The sequence below is a fragment of the Phaethon aethereus genome (assembly GCF_964289735.1).
Source record: "Phaethon aethereus genome assembly, chromosome: 1".
NCBI lineage: Eukaryota > Metazoa > Chordata > Aves > Phaethontiformes > Phaethontidae > Phaethon > Phaethon aethereus.
The window spans coordinates 49,702,515-49,718,274 of NC_138575.1; the positions used below are offsets into that span (position 1 = coordinate 49,702,515).

At 34.1% G+C, this 15,760-nt stretch overlaps 1 protein-coding gene across 1 annotated transcript in view; it reads left to right on the top strand.

Annotated features, from left to right (window-relative positions):
- TMTC3 (transmembrane O-mannosyltransferase targeting cadherins 3) overlaps window positions 1-13,563 on the top strand; it is a 32,792-nt gene extending 19,229 nt beyond the window's left edge. The window contains exons 10-16 of the mRNA XM_082014144.1: window positions 4,685-4,833; window positions 7,163-7,283; window positions 7,880-7,991; window positions 8,737-8,840; window positions 10,034-10,203; window positions 11,000-11,226; window positions 12,738-13,563. Coding sequence (XP_081870270.1) covers window positions 4,685-4,833; window positions 7,163-7,283; window positions 7,880-7,991; window positions 8,737-8,840; window positions 10,034-10,203; window positions 11,000-11,226; window positions 12,738-13,558 — 1,704 coding nt within the window. The 3' untranslated portion in view covers window positions 13,559-13,563. The remainder of the gene's footprint in view (window positions 1-4,684; window positions 4,834-7,162; window positions 7,284-7,879; window positions 7,992-8,736; window positions 8,841-10,033; window positions 10,204-10,999; window positions 11,227-12,737) is intronic.
- The last annotated feature ends 2,197 nt before the right edge of the window (window positions 13,564-15,760 follow it).

Consider the following 15,760-nt stretch of genomic DNA (forward strand, 5'->3'; position numbering starts at 1 on the left):
AGTGTCTTGTCCTGAATTTGGAAACTGCATATGAAGAAAAGAAACTTAGATAGCTTAGTGATATAATAAATATGCAAGGTGACATACCCAGAAAAAAATGTTATTGGTTTACAGCATTTAAAAAATGTAAAGGAGTAGTTTGATCTTCCTTCTTACATAAGCTGAAACAGTTTTTCTCCAGTGCAGTGATAGCAGTAGAAATGTGTGTGGGCAGTGATTCACTTCTTTGCATAGCACAACTCTTGAACTTTAAGGCTTTTTATTTCCCTACATTTCTGTTCAGTTCCTACCCAGTAAAGCTCAGAAGAGGAAAGAGTTAATGGAATTGTCAGCATACATTGTTGTAAGTCAGTTTTTGTTTGAGGGTTTTTTTAATATTTGTTGTTCCATGTGTTTTTTATAGGAAGGGTCTTCTGAGATTATTCACTCCAGTGTGCAAGCCTCAATATTGCTTAACACAGCATAATCCTTGTTTAATGAAAGTTGTTTTCCTTTAATATATACCTGTGTTGTGTATATAGCCTTCAGTACAATGCTGATTTTTTTGCAGATGTAATATCTAAGTGCCTGGAAGCTAATTTCTTAGGAAATGAGAATGCAATATTTTATATTAAAAATTAATTGTTATGTACTATAACATGTAACAACACTGTAGGCCAAAGCCTATTTCTGCCTTCCAGTAAGCCATTAATGTCCTGATGTAGACTGGAAAGTCTGCCAAGGGAGAGAGGGGGAGAGAACAACTACTTTCTGATGGCTTCTCAATCTGAGCTTCTCAATCTGACTTACTAGAGAAATCATAGTACCATCTTTAAAGTGAAGAAAGTGAATTTTTATGGCAATGTTCCAGATAACTATGTTGAATTACTAGTTCTAAAAAAATTTTTTCCACACTTGGTTCTCAGTTCTACCTATAAAAGCCTGAATCTGTGCTGGTCAAAATAAATTACTACCATGGCAGGTATGAATTCTATGTGTTATCCATATGGATGCCACATGGTATTAGTATAATATAATATATATGATGTGGCTTCATCACAGTTGGTACCATGATTGACTGCACGGTTTGATGTTTCACACTCTAATGAGTGTCACTCTAAAGGAGTAATGAAGGGCTTTGTAATGGCAGAAGCTCTTTCCAAATCTCTAGCATGTTTTTGGCTTCTCCACTAGCTCAATGAGACCCTGAGGTGTCTTGCTGAAGCCTGATCTAAGGGAAAAGTCTCAAGTTACTTCTGTTCATCAGAACAAACAGAGATCAGAAAAGGTGCAACTTCAGCTGTGCTGCAGAATTCAAGATGCTTATTTGGACTTTGGAGAGAAAGGAAAAAAAAAAAAGACAAAAGAGAGGGTTCCAAAATGCAGAAGAGAAGGGAGGTCACAAGTATGTCTGAACATGTCTTTCTGGATTTGCTGATGTGGATATGGATTTGGTGCTTTACTGCTTGAAGGACAAGACAAGATTCCTTCTCTCACTTCCTCAAGTGCCAGTGGACATTCCACAGTTCTCCCCAGGATGAACTCATTCCTGGGAGATGCAAAAGTTGAAGGACTCGTTTTCAGTCAGTTTTCATTTGTTTGATACCAGACATCTCCAGGAAAAATAACTCTGGTAAGTGGGTACATTGTGTTTCATTTTGTCTTACTTTAATTTTTGCCACAGGTTCAAAAATTGTCTTCTCAAAATAACAGAGCTAGGAGAGGACAAAGCAGACAATTTGCCCTTTTGTTTTTTTTTTTTTTTAACTAACTGACAATATTAAACTAACAAAAAATGGAATTGTATATTATAAATCACAATACATGCTTTGGCAGGTTAATGTCATTATACTGCTTGAAGTAATCAATTATTCTTACGTTAGTAAAGGACATGCCCTGGAAACAATATATGAGCAGTTAAATTCTCTTATATTTTCTGTTTACTTTATCCCTGTGAGCAGTCAGATAACTTGACTGTCAGACTGAGTGACCTTTATAAATAGATTACACTATATATATTGAAAATGCTGAGTACTAAGAATAGTGCTGATCTAGAATTACTTTGGTGGCTTTTCAGTAGGTTTCAGAATCAAGCTGTGATCATAGCCCTTGTTTGTTCATGGAATTTCTTGGGTGTAGACATTCCTTTGTTGGCAGGCAAAATGTAATAAAAACTTTTTAGTATCTTCTGATATTTGCTAAGTGTCCCAAACAAGTGTGCTTTACCTCCCTTCTGGTACGACCATACTCCATGCTACTCAGCCACAAAATTTCGTAGCTTGTTACTGTGCAAATGTCAGGAACAGGCAGGTATTCTTAGGCTTCTTGGAGTAAATTAACACTTTTGAGTATTGTGATAAGACATCAGTATTTCTAAACTTAACTATTTATTTCTCTACTCCCTATGCCTACACCTCAGTCAGAGTTTGAAATGCTTCCTTGTGAACTTTTGACTGGTTACTTAACAGTTCAGATACTCTTCATAGCTTTTGGTCATACTTTAGAGTTTTGTTATATGCTTTTTTTCTTCCTGTGTACTTTAATGGTTTCTGTCTCTTTTTGTGTGGTTTTATTTTTCAGTTGCCTTGACCCAGGATATTTTTGAATGCAACCTCTGCATCTGCTGAAAGACTGTGATAGAAAGAAAGAATGAATGAAGAGAAGAGAATGCATTTTGATCTGCCTTAGGGCTTTGAGTCTATTGCCCAAGAAATTGTGTTTGAAAGACAGTGTATTAAGGAGAGGCAAAAGGATCTAAAGAGGAGTTCTGCAAAACATTGTGTAATGTTTGTCATCAGAGGAATTGCACAGAGCAGAACATGCAAAAACCTTTTTATTAGATGCCTAGATAATAAGCGCTCAGTGGAGACCAAGCACTTGCTATATATCAGCTGCTGAATCCTTTCCACTCAAACCCATTGGAAAGAATTGGCTTTCGCTATATGTACGTTGACCTCATGGAGCTGTAGGACCAATGTCCTTACTATATTAAAAAAACAGAACAAAACCCCTGCATTTCTTAGCAATAATAATATAAAACAATATTTTTTTTTAAATCTTGAGGTGACTTCTTCAAATCAATTTATCACACGATTTAATAAAATAAGTTAATTCATTTAAGCCTATGTACAAGCCTTATGTACGTTATAAAGCTAAATACAGTTTATTCACATTGCAGTAAAAACATTGCAAAATATCACATTGCTTGCTAAAGCACACTTTTGTGCTTTGGTGCAGTGTTTTTCTACTCACAGATGCATTTGTTTATTCAAAACAGAATGAAATACAGTATGATACTCTTACTTCCCATAATCCACCCCCAAAAGTGTGAAGGCATTTGCTATAACTAAATTAAAAACTGATACAGAGGACTGGCTTGGGGCTGGCATGATGAATCCTGCATTTCAAAATGCATTACAAAAACCTATTATAGAGTTCTGTGTTGAGGCTTTTACTTCTACAGATTTGTAGGCGCTCTAGAAGGAGCGCGTACTATAAAATTGTAAAGGAGTAGGGGAGAGGAATGTGAAATGGCTTTACATCAAATTTTGTCTCCAAGTAATCAACATAGTCTCTATATTGTGCTTGTGATTTCTTCAAGTTTCAATTAGGTATTTATTTTCATGTAGCTTAATGAATTGCTGTGGATCCGCTGAGCCGTGTTAATGATCCATGTGCATATTCTTGGCCCCTTGAAATCCAAGCTAAAACCTTACTTAAGGTTTTAAATCAGTGTTGCATTTTTATATATGAAATCCTAGACTGACTTCCGAACTGGATGTGTTTACTATTTTGGCATGGAAAAGGCAGCTAAAGTTACGCTTAAATCTAGACAGAAGGTGACAGCCAGCTGTATGAAAAATTCTAGAAAACTCCTCTTTCTTTCTTCAAAGGAACACTCCATTTCTGTAGGGGTTTTGGGTTTTGTAACTTGGAGGACAGGTACTTTGAAATAATTATTTAAGTCTTTTCTGGTACCAGAGATTGTAAAGCTGCTTTTTAACAATCACCCAGGACTCAAAGCAAATGGTCCATGTCCACTTCCTTTGCAGTGGATGTATTTCTCTGTCTTGTAACAAACACAACTATTGCTAAGATGTCTGTACCACCCGAAGAGCTGCAATTGTGCAGTTCTGAAGTTCATTGTCATTTTAGACATTTCAGGGTGCTCTTAGTGCACTATCTAAACATTGATGTTTATTCAGTTGTTGATTCTGATTTTTATGTTGTTTCCTCACATTTTTACAGAAACTAAAAATGGACTTTATTGTATTGTAAAAAATAACTGCTTTATGCATTATATAAGCTGGTATAAATTTTTAATTGTTATAAAAGATAATGTCCAAGGTTCTCAGACTGTCATGTTTTTGTATGTAGAAGTCTTATTAAAACATTGTTTTGAATCTGATCCTTTGATCCTAGTGTTTTGTCATACAGCAGCTCTTTTCTGTAGTATAGAAAAGCAAATATACTTGTAGGCCGTTAAGTAAGGAATAGTGTCCTTTGCAGGTTAAAACTTGCCATGTTCAGAGTGGTCTCAATGTAAAACAGATCTTAATGTTTAAAAAAAAAAAATCCCAAAGATCTACTATGTATGTCTCTTTCTGGGATTTTTTTTTTTTTTGATTGCTTCATTATTTGTTTCTTTGGTACAGTTTGTCACTGCCTTACCTTGATTACCAATTTATCTGCATTTCTTTTCCAGGCACTCTGCTTAATAGTGCTACCATTCATTCCTGCATCAAACCTCTTTTTTCCTGTTGGATTTGTAGTAGCAGAACGAGTGTTATATGTTCCTAGCATGGGATTCTGCATTTTAGTAGCACATGGATGGAAGAAATTATCAGATAAAAGGTAAGGTACTGTTACCTATGACTGGTTTAACTCATCTCTCTCAATTTCATAAAATATAACCATATTTATAACTGCAAGCTTTCGCAGTAGAGCCTTTACCAGTATGAATTTGTTACATTATAGTTCTCATTCTGTTTCATGTTCTTAATGAACACAGACTAATGACCATTTGGCAGTCATGTGAACAAATTACAAGAAGGAAGTTCTTAGGAGATCAGTGGATTATTCTGAGGGTATTATAACATTTATTTAAACTGTATGTACATATATATACTCATGCATACATGTATGTGCACATATTTTTTTTATTTTTATATATACATATAAATAAGCATACATATATAATATATGTATTAAAAAAAGCCTCAGACTGCACCAAACATTTTTAGAATGTGCTGTAACTTACATTACACGTTGCTACAAAATGGACTTTGCCTATGAGCCTAGTAGTATAACACATCTTTTTTCTATAAAGAAAACCAAATATTTTCTGTTTAAATCTTAGACATTTTTAAAGATTAGGCAAAAAAAATTTCTTGGCCAGATTTGATTTGTACTTTATTCAAAGTGTAATGTATTCATGTATATCACCCTGCAGCGTATTAAAATATCTTTTATTGATTGAATTTTCTGACATGCCATGCTAGGAATGGACATCGGAGACATTCAGTATTTGTTAAACTAAAGAATTTTTTGGATAACAGTTTCTCCGTAGGAAATTCTGCTCTAAAAGCACGTTTTGCATGTACCTTTGTTTTTTCTGCTATCTTCTACATTGATCTGCACATACCTCACTCTGACCTGGATGGTTTACCCTTGTTACCCCAATGGCATCCTAATGCTAGTTCAGACAAACGGAAAGGCAACAATTCCCAGTCTATGTTGTCTGCTGTCATTAGAGGTGAGGCCTTGCAGTATAACTTATGCTGACTCTGCTGTCAAAGCTGACAGCACTGGATAATGAGACATTAGTGATACCTTGTGGGAGTGAGGAGAAAATATTATCACAAATTCCACTATGAGGCAGTAAAAATAGAAGTGATGTGAAAGAAAACAAGGAATTGGGAGAGGATGGTTGGGGAGAAAAATTAGGCAGAAGTGTCTACTACAAAAATATTGGGAATCGGCACTCTAAAAAGTCTTGTTAGAAGGAGAAGGTTCCTTACTTTAGAAATACGTGGAAATAAAAAACTTTCTCATCAGGCTGTTGGGGATATAGACTACTATATATGCCAGTTTTCACTGTTTGCTTTGCTGATGTTTCAGAATTTTCTTAATTCTGCTCCTCTACTTTTTTAATAGTTTTTAAAACCGAGCACGGTAGTCTAAGTCTGCACAGCATTTTGTATATCTTAAAAATGGAGGCAGTGGAGGGAAGGAACCTTTCAATTTTCAGCAAACTCCTGCAAGGTACATGGCAGTGTGAACACCTGTTGCATAAGAAATAGCTGGCAATGGTGAACAGCCATATGTCTGCTCAAGAATGAGATTTTTAAAAACAAAATTATAATTGTAAAAAGGCTACCGGGTGTTTAACATTTTTTTTTATAATTAAATTAGAATTCAGAGACCAGATTACTAGCTTGTTAAAGCACGTGCTTTATATCTGTTGTGGTTAAAGTCAGTCATGTTTAAACTCCAGAAAAATAAACTGCGCCAAATCTAGAAGGTGATTGTTCCTGACAAGCTTGTTGCAAAGAGTAATTTCTGCCCCAGTTCGCAGCTTCAAAAATAAAATTACTACAAAGATGAAACCTTTCTCTTCTTTAGCTATTACAGTAGCATTATCTTATGGAAGATTGGGTAGTCTCCACAGCAGACCTCTCTTAAGATATGTTCTGCAGTGTGGGAAGGATTGGTAATGTGTGCAGTAAAGAATTTGTGTGGAATTGTCTGAAATTAAACAACAGAATGGGATGATATTTTAGTTGCTTTTTTCATTTTTTAACATTTTGTACAGTGTTTTGACAAACTTCACTGTTTGTCATCAAGATCATGTTCGTTGCCTTAAATTACAGATAAGCTCTAACAGAAGTATAACTTTTATATCTTTTGTTTACATTATATTATGTGGATTGTATTTGTTCTTATTAAGTAAATTACAAAGTGATAAAAAAATCAGATAAATAATAATTAACTTGAAATTGGACATTATTTCCTTTCAAATGTTGGAGTGTGCCATTTGGTGGTTAGGCAAGTAAATTACACTATACGATTCACAAATATGGTCCTTGGTTTATTTGCCTCCTTGCATGTAAGATACTTATTCTAGTATAAATTAGAATTGTTTGTGTTCTTGTAACAAATCTTTGTTTGCCTTATTTAACAGTGTGCTAAGAAAAATTTCTTGGGTTTGTTTGGCTGCGGTACTATTCACTCATGCCTTAAAAACACTGCACAGAAACTGGGATTGGGAGTCAGAGTACACATTGTTTATGTCAGCTTTAAAGGTACTGTATTCTATTTGAAAAGGATAATGGAAAGTTTGTGTTGCTGTTCTTAAAAAAACTGCAGTAAAGCATGATGAAAATGTAGAGAAATTATGCTTGTTTTTATTTCTACATTGACAGTATTAACATCTAATTAGTTGCTTTTGGGAATGCTTTAAAAGCAGTGTGATGCACACAGGGGAATTCATGTGCAAGAAATAAGTGATAATTTTTTTCTTGTGCTAAAGCTGTTGAAGATAATCTCTCATCTGGATGAAAGCATGGTATGTTTCAGTACAAAAATTTACAACAAGCTTGATGCATAGAATAATTTCTTCAGTGTGCATATGGCATGGTGGGATAGTTTCTATAATAATAATGACTTTTTAAAAGTTTGGTATTTCTAGGGATAAATAAAATAAATGGATGTTGAGCAACAAGTTAGATGCAATCATTCTGTATGCAGTGTTTTGTTATTCTCTACATATAGCAGCTTGATGAAATCTGTCACTTGCTGTGCATTTTAACATCTTTAAGACGTAGTTAAAAGAAACTCAGTTGTTATGTAATTTCAGCTTAATACCTTATGCATTGGTATCTTTTTTTCCTGTTTTTAGGTAAATAAGAACAATGCAAAACTATGGAACAATGTGGGGCATGCATTAGAAAATGAAAAGAATTTTGAAAGAGCTTTGCAATTCTTCATACAAGCCACGCAAGTGCAACCAGGTAAAAGCTTTGACTAGTTGCCATTGAATGGCGTCTCCGTACTCCTAGTATTTCAGTATGCTTAGCTTACTTAACAAAATCTTCTCAGTGATCTGTCTTCCGCCAACTGAACATCAAAGAGTGTCATACACTAAGTTAATTAATCCATAGTTTATTGAAATAAACTCCAAAAAAGTCCTCCAGAAAGGTTTCCATCTATAAAAAGATGCAAAGACTTTCTATTTAAAACAATTACTTGGATCACATTCTTTCTGAATGAACTTAAACTGTAATTTCTTATGAAACATAAATATTATTTAATTTTCTTATTTAAAAGCTAAGGATGTGTATAAAAAATTTTTAAAATCTAGATAGTACCAAAGTGCACATTTACTCTATTTTACATATTGTTGCAAAAGAAGTTCTAGGTAGTACTGGACAACCTTTCCTTTTTCCTCTTAGAAGCCTAAATAACCTTCAATTTATGTGCCTCTACTATAGCAAGAGATTAAAGATAGATACATGGAAGTATGACCTCAAACTTTTTACTGTTTCCCAAGTAACTTTACAATCCATTTTTGGTTCATGGCATGGTTAAATTATTAGCTTCATAATTAAGATGAAAAATAATACAGAATTGCTTTTTTGTTGGTGGTCTTTATGCAGTACCTGTACTTCATGCTACTCTGAAGGCATAGGTTTTTATTTTCATGATATTTTCAGTGCATGGAAGTGCATTTGAAATTTAATTCTTTTCTTCATTAAGATGATATTGGTGCCCACATGAATGTAGGAAGAACTTACAAAAACTTAAACAAAACTAAAGAAGCTGAAGAATCATATATGATTGCTAAATCATTGATGCCACAGGTAATTAGTAACTTTATTTTATCTACCACCACAGGAGGGAACTCTTTCAGACCTAATTCATGATATGTTTTTCATATTTTTCCTGAAGCTCTGTATTGCTATATACTTTAAAGTTGTTAGGGTTTTGTTAAAACCTATCTATTAAAAGAGTAGGTTGTATACAATCATGGCTGTTAAAAAATGCTAACTTGTAATGTCTTTGTTAAAACTATTTTAAGTTACTTTTTATACTGCTGGTTTTTTTGGTTTTTTTCTGAAATTGAGGCTATAAAAGAAAGAAGCAGTTAAAAATGTACACCCACAGTTTCTAGTCACAGTGGGTTTATTTTCACTTGGAGCTAATACATTGATGACGACTGAGTGTTTGAGCCCTCAAGAGAAAGCTTAAATGCAGCATTGGAGGTGGGAGAATGTAGCCACAGCAGCAACAAAAAAAAAAAAAAATCTTTGAACATGCTTTTAAAAATATGTGCTTTGTTACCTTTACCATTTGTTAAGTTATATTTATACCTAGCATGTATTACTTATTCTAGCTCTATAGGAGAAAAAGAGGAATGTATGAAGGTAACAAAAGCTGTGGGTAAAATGAGACTGACAACAAAAATCAACAGTCCCTTGAGTAGAAGTATGGCATTAAAAAGTTTGTATTATGAAACAGTATGAAGATTCTAGACAGATAAAGTATAAACAGTACAACAGTTGCAATGTCATAGCATTTTCACCTTTCATGATTACTTTTCATCTGCTATATCAGATATTTATGCTGGTAAATCTTATTTACACTTCTCTTAGGCTGGAGGGTTAAAAAAAGGAATGTAAATGTCTGATAGAATGTCAGTTTAGGCTTTGGGAAATATTCTTTGAATGGGGAAAGTTTTGCAAGGTCTGGTTGGTTTCTAATGGCCATCTGCATGAGCCCGATTAGATAGTAGCAGAGCTTAATTAACTAATATCTTAAATATGATATAAAAGTCATCTATGTCTTCATAGAATTAAAGAAGAAAAAATATTCTGTTTATATTTTGGTATGATTTTCTGGGAAAGAACAATTGCTATTTGTAATCATTAAGAACCTGCACGCAAATGTCCAGTGATACCTTAAAACAAATGTGGCAGAGTGAAGAGGAGCTCTATACTGATTTTCTTTCATATTTTTAATCATCTGCATTTGGTACATATATTCTTTCTGACAGATTATTCCAGGTAAAAAGTATGCAGCAAGAGTCGCTCCTAACCATCTGAATGTTTATATCAATCTTGCAAACTTAATTCGAGCAAATGAATCTCGCCTTGAAGAAGCGGATCAATTATATCGACAAGCAATTAGTATGAGGCCAGATTTCAAGCAGGCTTACATAAGCAGGTATCTTCTCTCATTTTGGAGATACATATTCTAGAATAAACATTTATGTATTTGCAGTGGTGTGAACAGTATTTAGTTCATACAATTGAATTAGCTGCTAGACTTGATTCATTTCCAAATGAGAATATAAAGATTTGGGACAATAATCAACTATTCATTACAAGCACTGTTTTTTAAAATTCCTGCTTCATGTGGTGTGTTTCCACATAGGCTGTTTATTCAAACTTTGTATGGCAGGACGCTTCTGTTAATTTTCTTTATGAATCTCAAACACAAATTTCTAATCTTCTAGTTTAGTTTTGACCTAAAAAGCTTTTGCTTAGTCTGAATCATGGAGCTTTCTTGATCCTTCTTTGTTAAAGGTGGTCTAGAAAATGCAAGATTTAACTAAAAAGCACATAAATGTCAGCTAAATAGATAAGAGTAATGTGGCTGTGGATATTGAGGTATCTGTTCACTATTTTGTTAGTTGTGATTCCTCTTGGGACTCAGGGAAGAGCAAAGATGCCTAAACTATAGCTATTGCAGTGTAATTACAGAGCCAATGTCAGTAACCCTTGATCACTTCTTTTTTGTCCTGCATATGCATTTGTTGTGTACAGACTTTTGAGAGCTGAAAGCTTTGGGAATGGTATGTAAAGAAGGTCCTGTATTTTTTTGTGTTTAAAACAAGCAAGGAAAAAAAAAAGTTATCTCACATCTACTGTCTATAGGAAGGCAGATTTTAAAAATACCTGTCAATTATTTTCATACTAGTATGAATAAAAGTTGAAGGTTAAATATTATTCTTCAACAGGGGAGAATTACTCTTAAAAATGAACAAACCTCTGAAAGCTAAAGAAGCTTATCTTAGAGCTCTAGAACTAGACAGAACCAATGCAGACCTGTGGTACAACTTGGCAATTGTTTACATTGAACTGAAAGATCCAACAGAAGCCCTGAAGAATTTCAACCGAGCACTAGAACTCAACCCAACGCATAAACTGGCGTTATTCAACTCAGCACTGCTAATGCAGGAATCTGGTACGTTAGTCGTCCCTCATATAAATATTTTGTATTTGCATTTATAGGATCCATACTACTTAATTTTTTTAATGAACTATTTTATTTTTGGAAAGCAGAAGTTCATAACACCATCAAAGAAGAAACTGTTTATTGCAGTAGTCAACTTTGTAATTTATTGGTAGTGTATGGAATTTGTGCAAAGTGTAAATACACTGTAGCTGATCAGCATCTTTAATACAAATGCTATTTTACAATATAACATCTTATACATATATAGAATAGTGTTACACAAATATCTTCAAAATTGTGCCTGTATAATCTTTAAAAATTAATATTTAGTAAAATATGTGTAATATCTATGTTTTGCATTGATATTGATTGATTTCATTTTTTAGTGACTAAAAAATATAGCTGACTTCTGTGGGCTTTAAATCTAGCCCTAGAAAATGTGAATGTTTTCATAGGTTCCTGTAATACTGCTAATTAGGATGAATTAAGTCAGATTTTCATGAGTTGATTTTTTTCATGTGTAGCTTCTAGGTAAGCTTAAGGCTTTGTGAATTCAGGCCATTGCAAAGAGTATTTGACAAGTGACTAGTAAGGTTTGTTTCCCTTCTATTGGGATGGTAAACTACCCCAAGAAAGAGATAATATGGAGCTGATGCAAATAGATTATTCTCCATCTCTTCTCACAATGTGAGTTGGGTAGTACAAGAAATGCCTTGTTTCTTGTCTGTAGAAGCACAAGGGGTTTCAAGCAAGCACAAGCATTAGCTATCTAGTATTCAGTTACTCATACTGGAAGGTGCTTTAAATCAGCTTCGTGGTCCCCCATCCTTCAATAAGTCTGTGCCTGGAATTCCTTACTAAAATACATTCACTGAAGTATTCAGAAAAATAGCACAGACTACAAGCTAGTCTAGCTAATCCTGGTATTATCAGATAAGATTATTTTACTATATCTTTTTCAAACTTTGATGCAAATTAAAATATGGGAGTTACAGATGTTATTGTTTTGGTGTTAGAAGATATTTTATCCTGGCTACAGCTGAAGTCACCCTATGTGATTTCTTTAAACCTATGTGATTTTCTTTAAACTCTTTCAATCTATCTTTAACAAAATGAAATCTTCCACTCTGAGTTTGCCTCTGTAAGAGCTGGTTTGTCAGAACTGACATCTCTGCATTCCATTTGTTCAACCACACATGAAAATAATTTCTCATAAACTTGTAGAGACAGCTTTTTTATCTGTTATACCAAACCTAAATATAATTCAGCAGATAATAGAATAATGATGCTGACTTTGGCTGCAAGTCAACTGTAAGTAGTTTCATTCTGTAAAGAAGGTAGGTATCATTTATTTCTGCTGTTACACAGCAATGGTAAAAAGTAGTATTTTAAACCCTTTCACTTTTACAGTTGTGTTAAAGGTGTTACATTTTAATTTGTAGAAAAATCAGCATTTTACAGGCCTGGTCTAAAAATCATTCAGGTAAAATGTAGAATTAAATGCGTATTCTGTCATTTAGGTGATGCTCGGCTTAGACCTGAAGCTAAACAAAGACTGTTACATTATGTGAAAGAAGAACCACAGGATGCAAATGGATACTTCAATTTGGGTATGCTGGCAATGGATGACAAAAAAGATATGGAAGCAGAGGCGTGGATGAAGAAAGCCATAAGGTTACAGCCAAACTTCCGAAGTGCTTTGTTTAATTTGGCACTGCTTTATTCTCAGACAGCAAAAGAATTGATGGCTTTGCCCATCCTGGAAGACCTACTGAGATACTACCCTGATCATACCAAAGGTCTGATTTTGAAAGGAGATATCCTTATGAACCAAAAGAAGGATATCATCGGAGCAAAAATGTGTTTTGAAAAAATTTTGGAACTGGATCCCAACAATGTACAAGGAAAACATAATCTTTGTGTGGTTTACTTCGAAGAACGAGACTTAATAAAAGCAGAAAAATGTTTGGTTGAAACACTAGCACTGGCACCTCATGAAGAGTACATTCAGCGTCATCTAAACATAGTTAGAAGTAAAATTGCATCGCTTGGTGCTACGGAACAGTCGTCGCTTCCAGCAGATAGGACTGCAACTGCAGCTACAGAAGAAAAAAAAAATTCATTTCAAAATTTGAAAGAAGTAAAAAATGAGCAGAAAACCACCCAAACAACAGTTGGTAACAATAAAGGCCACTCAAAAAATAAGAAACGAACAGAGAAAAACAATATGGACAAAGAGACTCCCAAAAAATCTGCAAAAGAAATCAAAGACATTGAGAAAAAGAGAGTTGCTGCTTTGAAAAGACTAGAAGAGATTGAACGTATATTAAATGGTGAATAGTCTTTATCATGTCACAATAGAATAAGGGGAGAATACTATTTTCAATTATTGTTTTAATATGTGATCTGACTGGAAAGTGGTCTCTGCTTTGAAAATAGAAGTAATGTTGACTGCATATCACTTAGCAAGCAGCAAAAAGCGTTACAATGCTTTATGTGAGAAAACTGCAACTTTTAAATATGATGTGGAGGGTGGGTGGGAATCAAAAGATGAAGGGTTGAGAATAATCTTAAATGCAGAATCCTAATAGGGAGAAAATAGCATTCAAAAATCATTGGTAGTCAGAGATATTCAGTAATGCTACTTTCAAAGAATCAGTGCAAGAACTGAATGGATAATTAATGAGATAAGCCAGACACTCCTGCTTTCTCCCATATAAATCTGTTTGTATTAATGTTATTGACATTTCCGTTTACACATAATCAGTTTAAATCTTTCTAGACCTCTGCTGTACATGAAAAAGAGTTTTTCTTTGCATTGTTTGTTTCCAGAACTTAACAAAAAGTCATTAAAATGCCACTGGTTGTAGTATAGGAGGATGCAACAACACACTAAAATTCAGTTGCATTCTAAATATGGAATGATATAATAACCTTTTAATTGTTCTTTACTTACAATGCTAATGGTTTGTACTGTTTTACCTAGTAGAAATCTTATGGTGCTCTTAAGATCTTTAGACTATGCTTTTACTTTTAAAGGAAATGTGTGGGTTTTTTCTTCAACTGTCAATCATCTGGATGTTTTTTAAAATTATATAAAAAAGGATGGTTTTCTCACTTTACCCCAGTTCACTGAATGCTGATAAATGCACTTTTGGTACAGTAACCAGCATGCTATGCAGTAGTCCTTGTTGACTTTGTATCAATGGCTGCAGATTGACTCCTTGGTGTAGTAAATTCTTCCTTGTTTATAGCAAACTGGCTTCACTACTTCTGTCATTAGAACAGTAGTTCTATTCTCCTGACTTTTACAACACTAACACAAGCAATGATTGCTGAAGGCAGTGTGATAATAATTAAGCCACTGAATTTAGCAATGTTTAACACAAGGAAATGTAAATAGTACCCTTCCAAATACTAAGCTGTTGTTTTGATACTTTGTCATGGGTGTGTGGTTTTTATTAAATATTTATTTTGACTACTAAAATATTCCCACTCTCCACTGAAGCAACATTTTAATTTCTTACATGAAAATAAAATCTTTGCAGTTTCCGTGTTGCTTTTATCCTTGTGCAGTGCATATATTTTTGTTTAAATATAATACTGATTACCTAAACCCAATGTTTTCTTTAATTATGAGAAAGAAAAGAAGTGTAAGAGCTGGGTTCAGTAAGAATTTAATTAATCATTAAATCTAACTCTTATGCTTCATGTTTTGTCTTATTTCATGATGTAGAAGTATTCCTTAGCAACTCTACTGTTTAAAGTTAATCCTTTCTGTAACTGCTCAACTTTCTGCCTCGGGCAGTAATCCAGCTGTAAGATGTAATATTTTTCTCTATGGGAGGGATCTTAAATGGTTGAAGGCCTTGCACGGACCTTTTCTTTATTATGTATCATTTTTAAGTTTACCACAAGAGTTGCTTGCATGGTACTAACTGGGGGGGAGGGAAGTGGGTTTTTAAAAACATGATTTTAAAAGCTGCAGACAGCAACAGGTACATGCTATGCAGCTGTTCTTCATACAAAATTAAGTGCTTCTTGTAGTGAAGTGCTCCCAGGAATCTATTGGCCACACCTTGAAAATTGCTGTTTTATCTTGTCTGTGAATAACTCTGCTACTTGTAGCTAAAATAGCTGGTATGTTGACATTTATAGAAACTTTAACTTGCATATTAAGTCTTCCCTCCAGACCTTTGTTTTACAAAAGAATTAGTCATCGTTCTGGGTGATACAAAGGAACATTCATTTGAAAATGGAAGGAACTAAGTAGTAAGAAAAGGTACTTTCTTTCTGATGGAGCATGGCAAGATTTTCCTCTTTAATATCAAGAGCTCCCAGAATCCCATTGCCAGAACACTTTCATTCAGTCTAAGTTGAAGAGGGCAGAAAAGGCACATTCTCGATTTCTGCAGCTGAGCCTGTGTCACACTGCATTCATGTTGACCATCCAAGTATCAGCTCTTTAGGAACTAGCAGAATTGTAGATTTAGTGCTGCTAAGAGGTGTCGTTAGGTTCAACTAACTAAAATCATCAGACTGA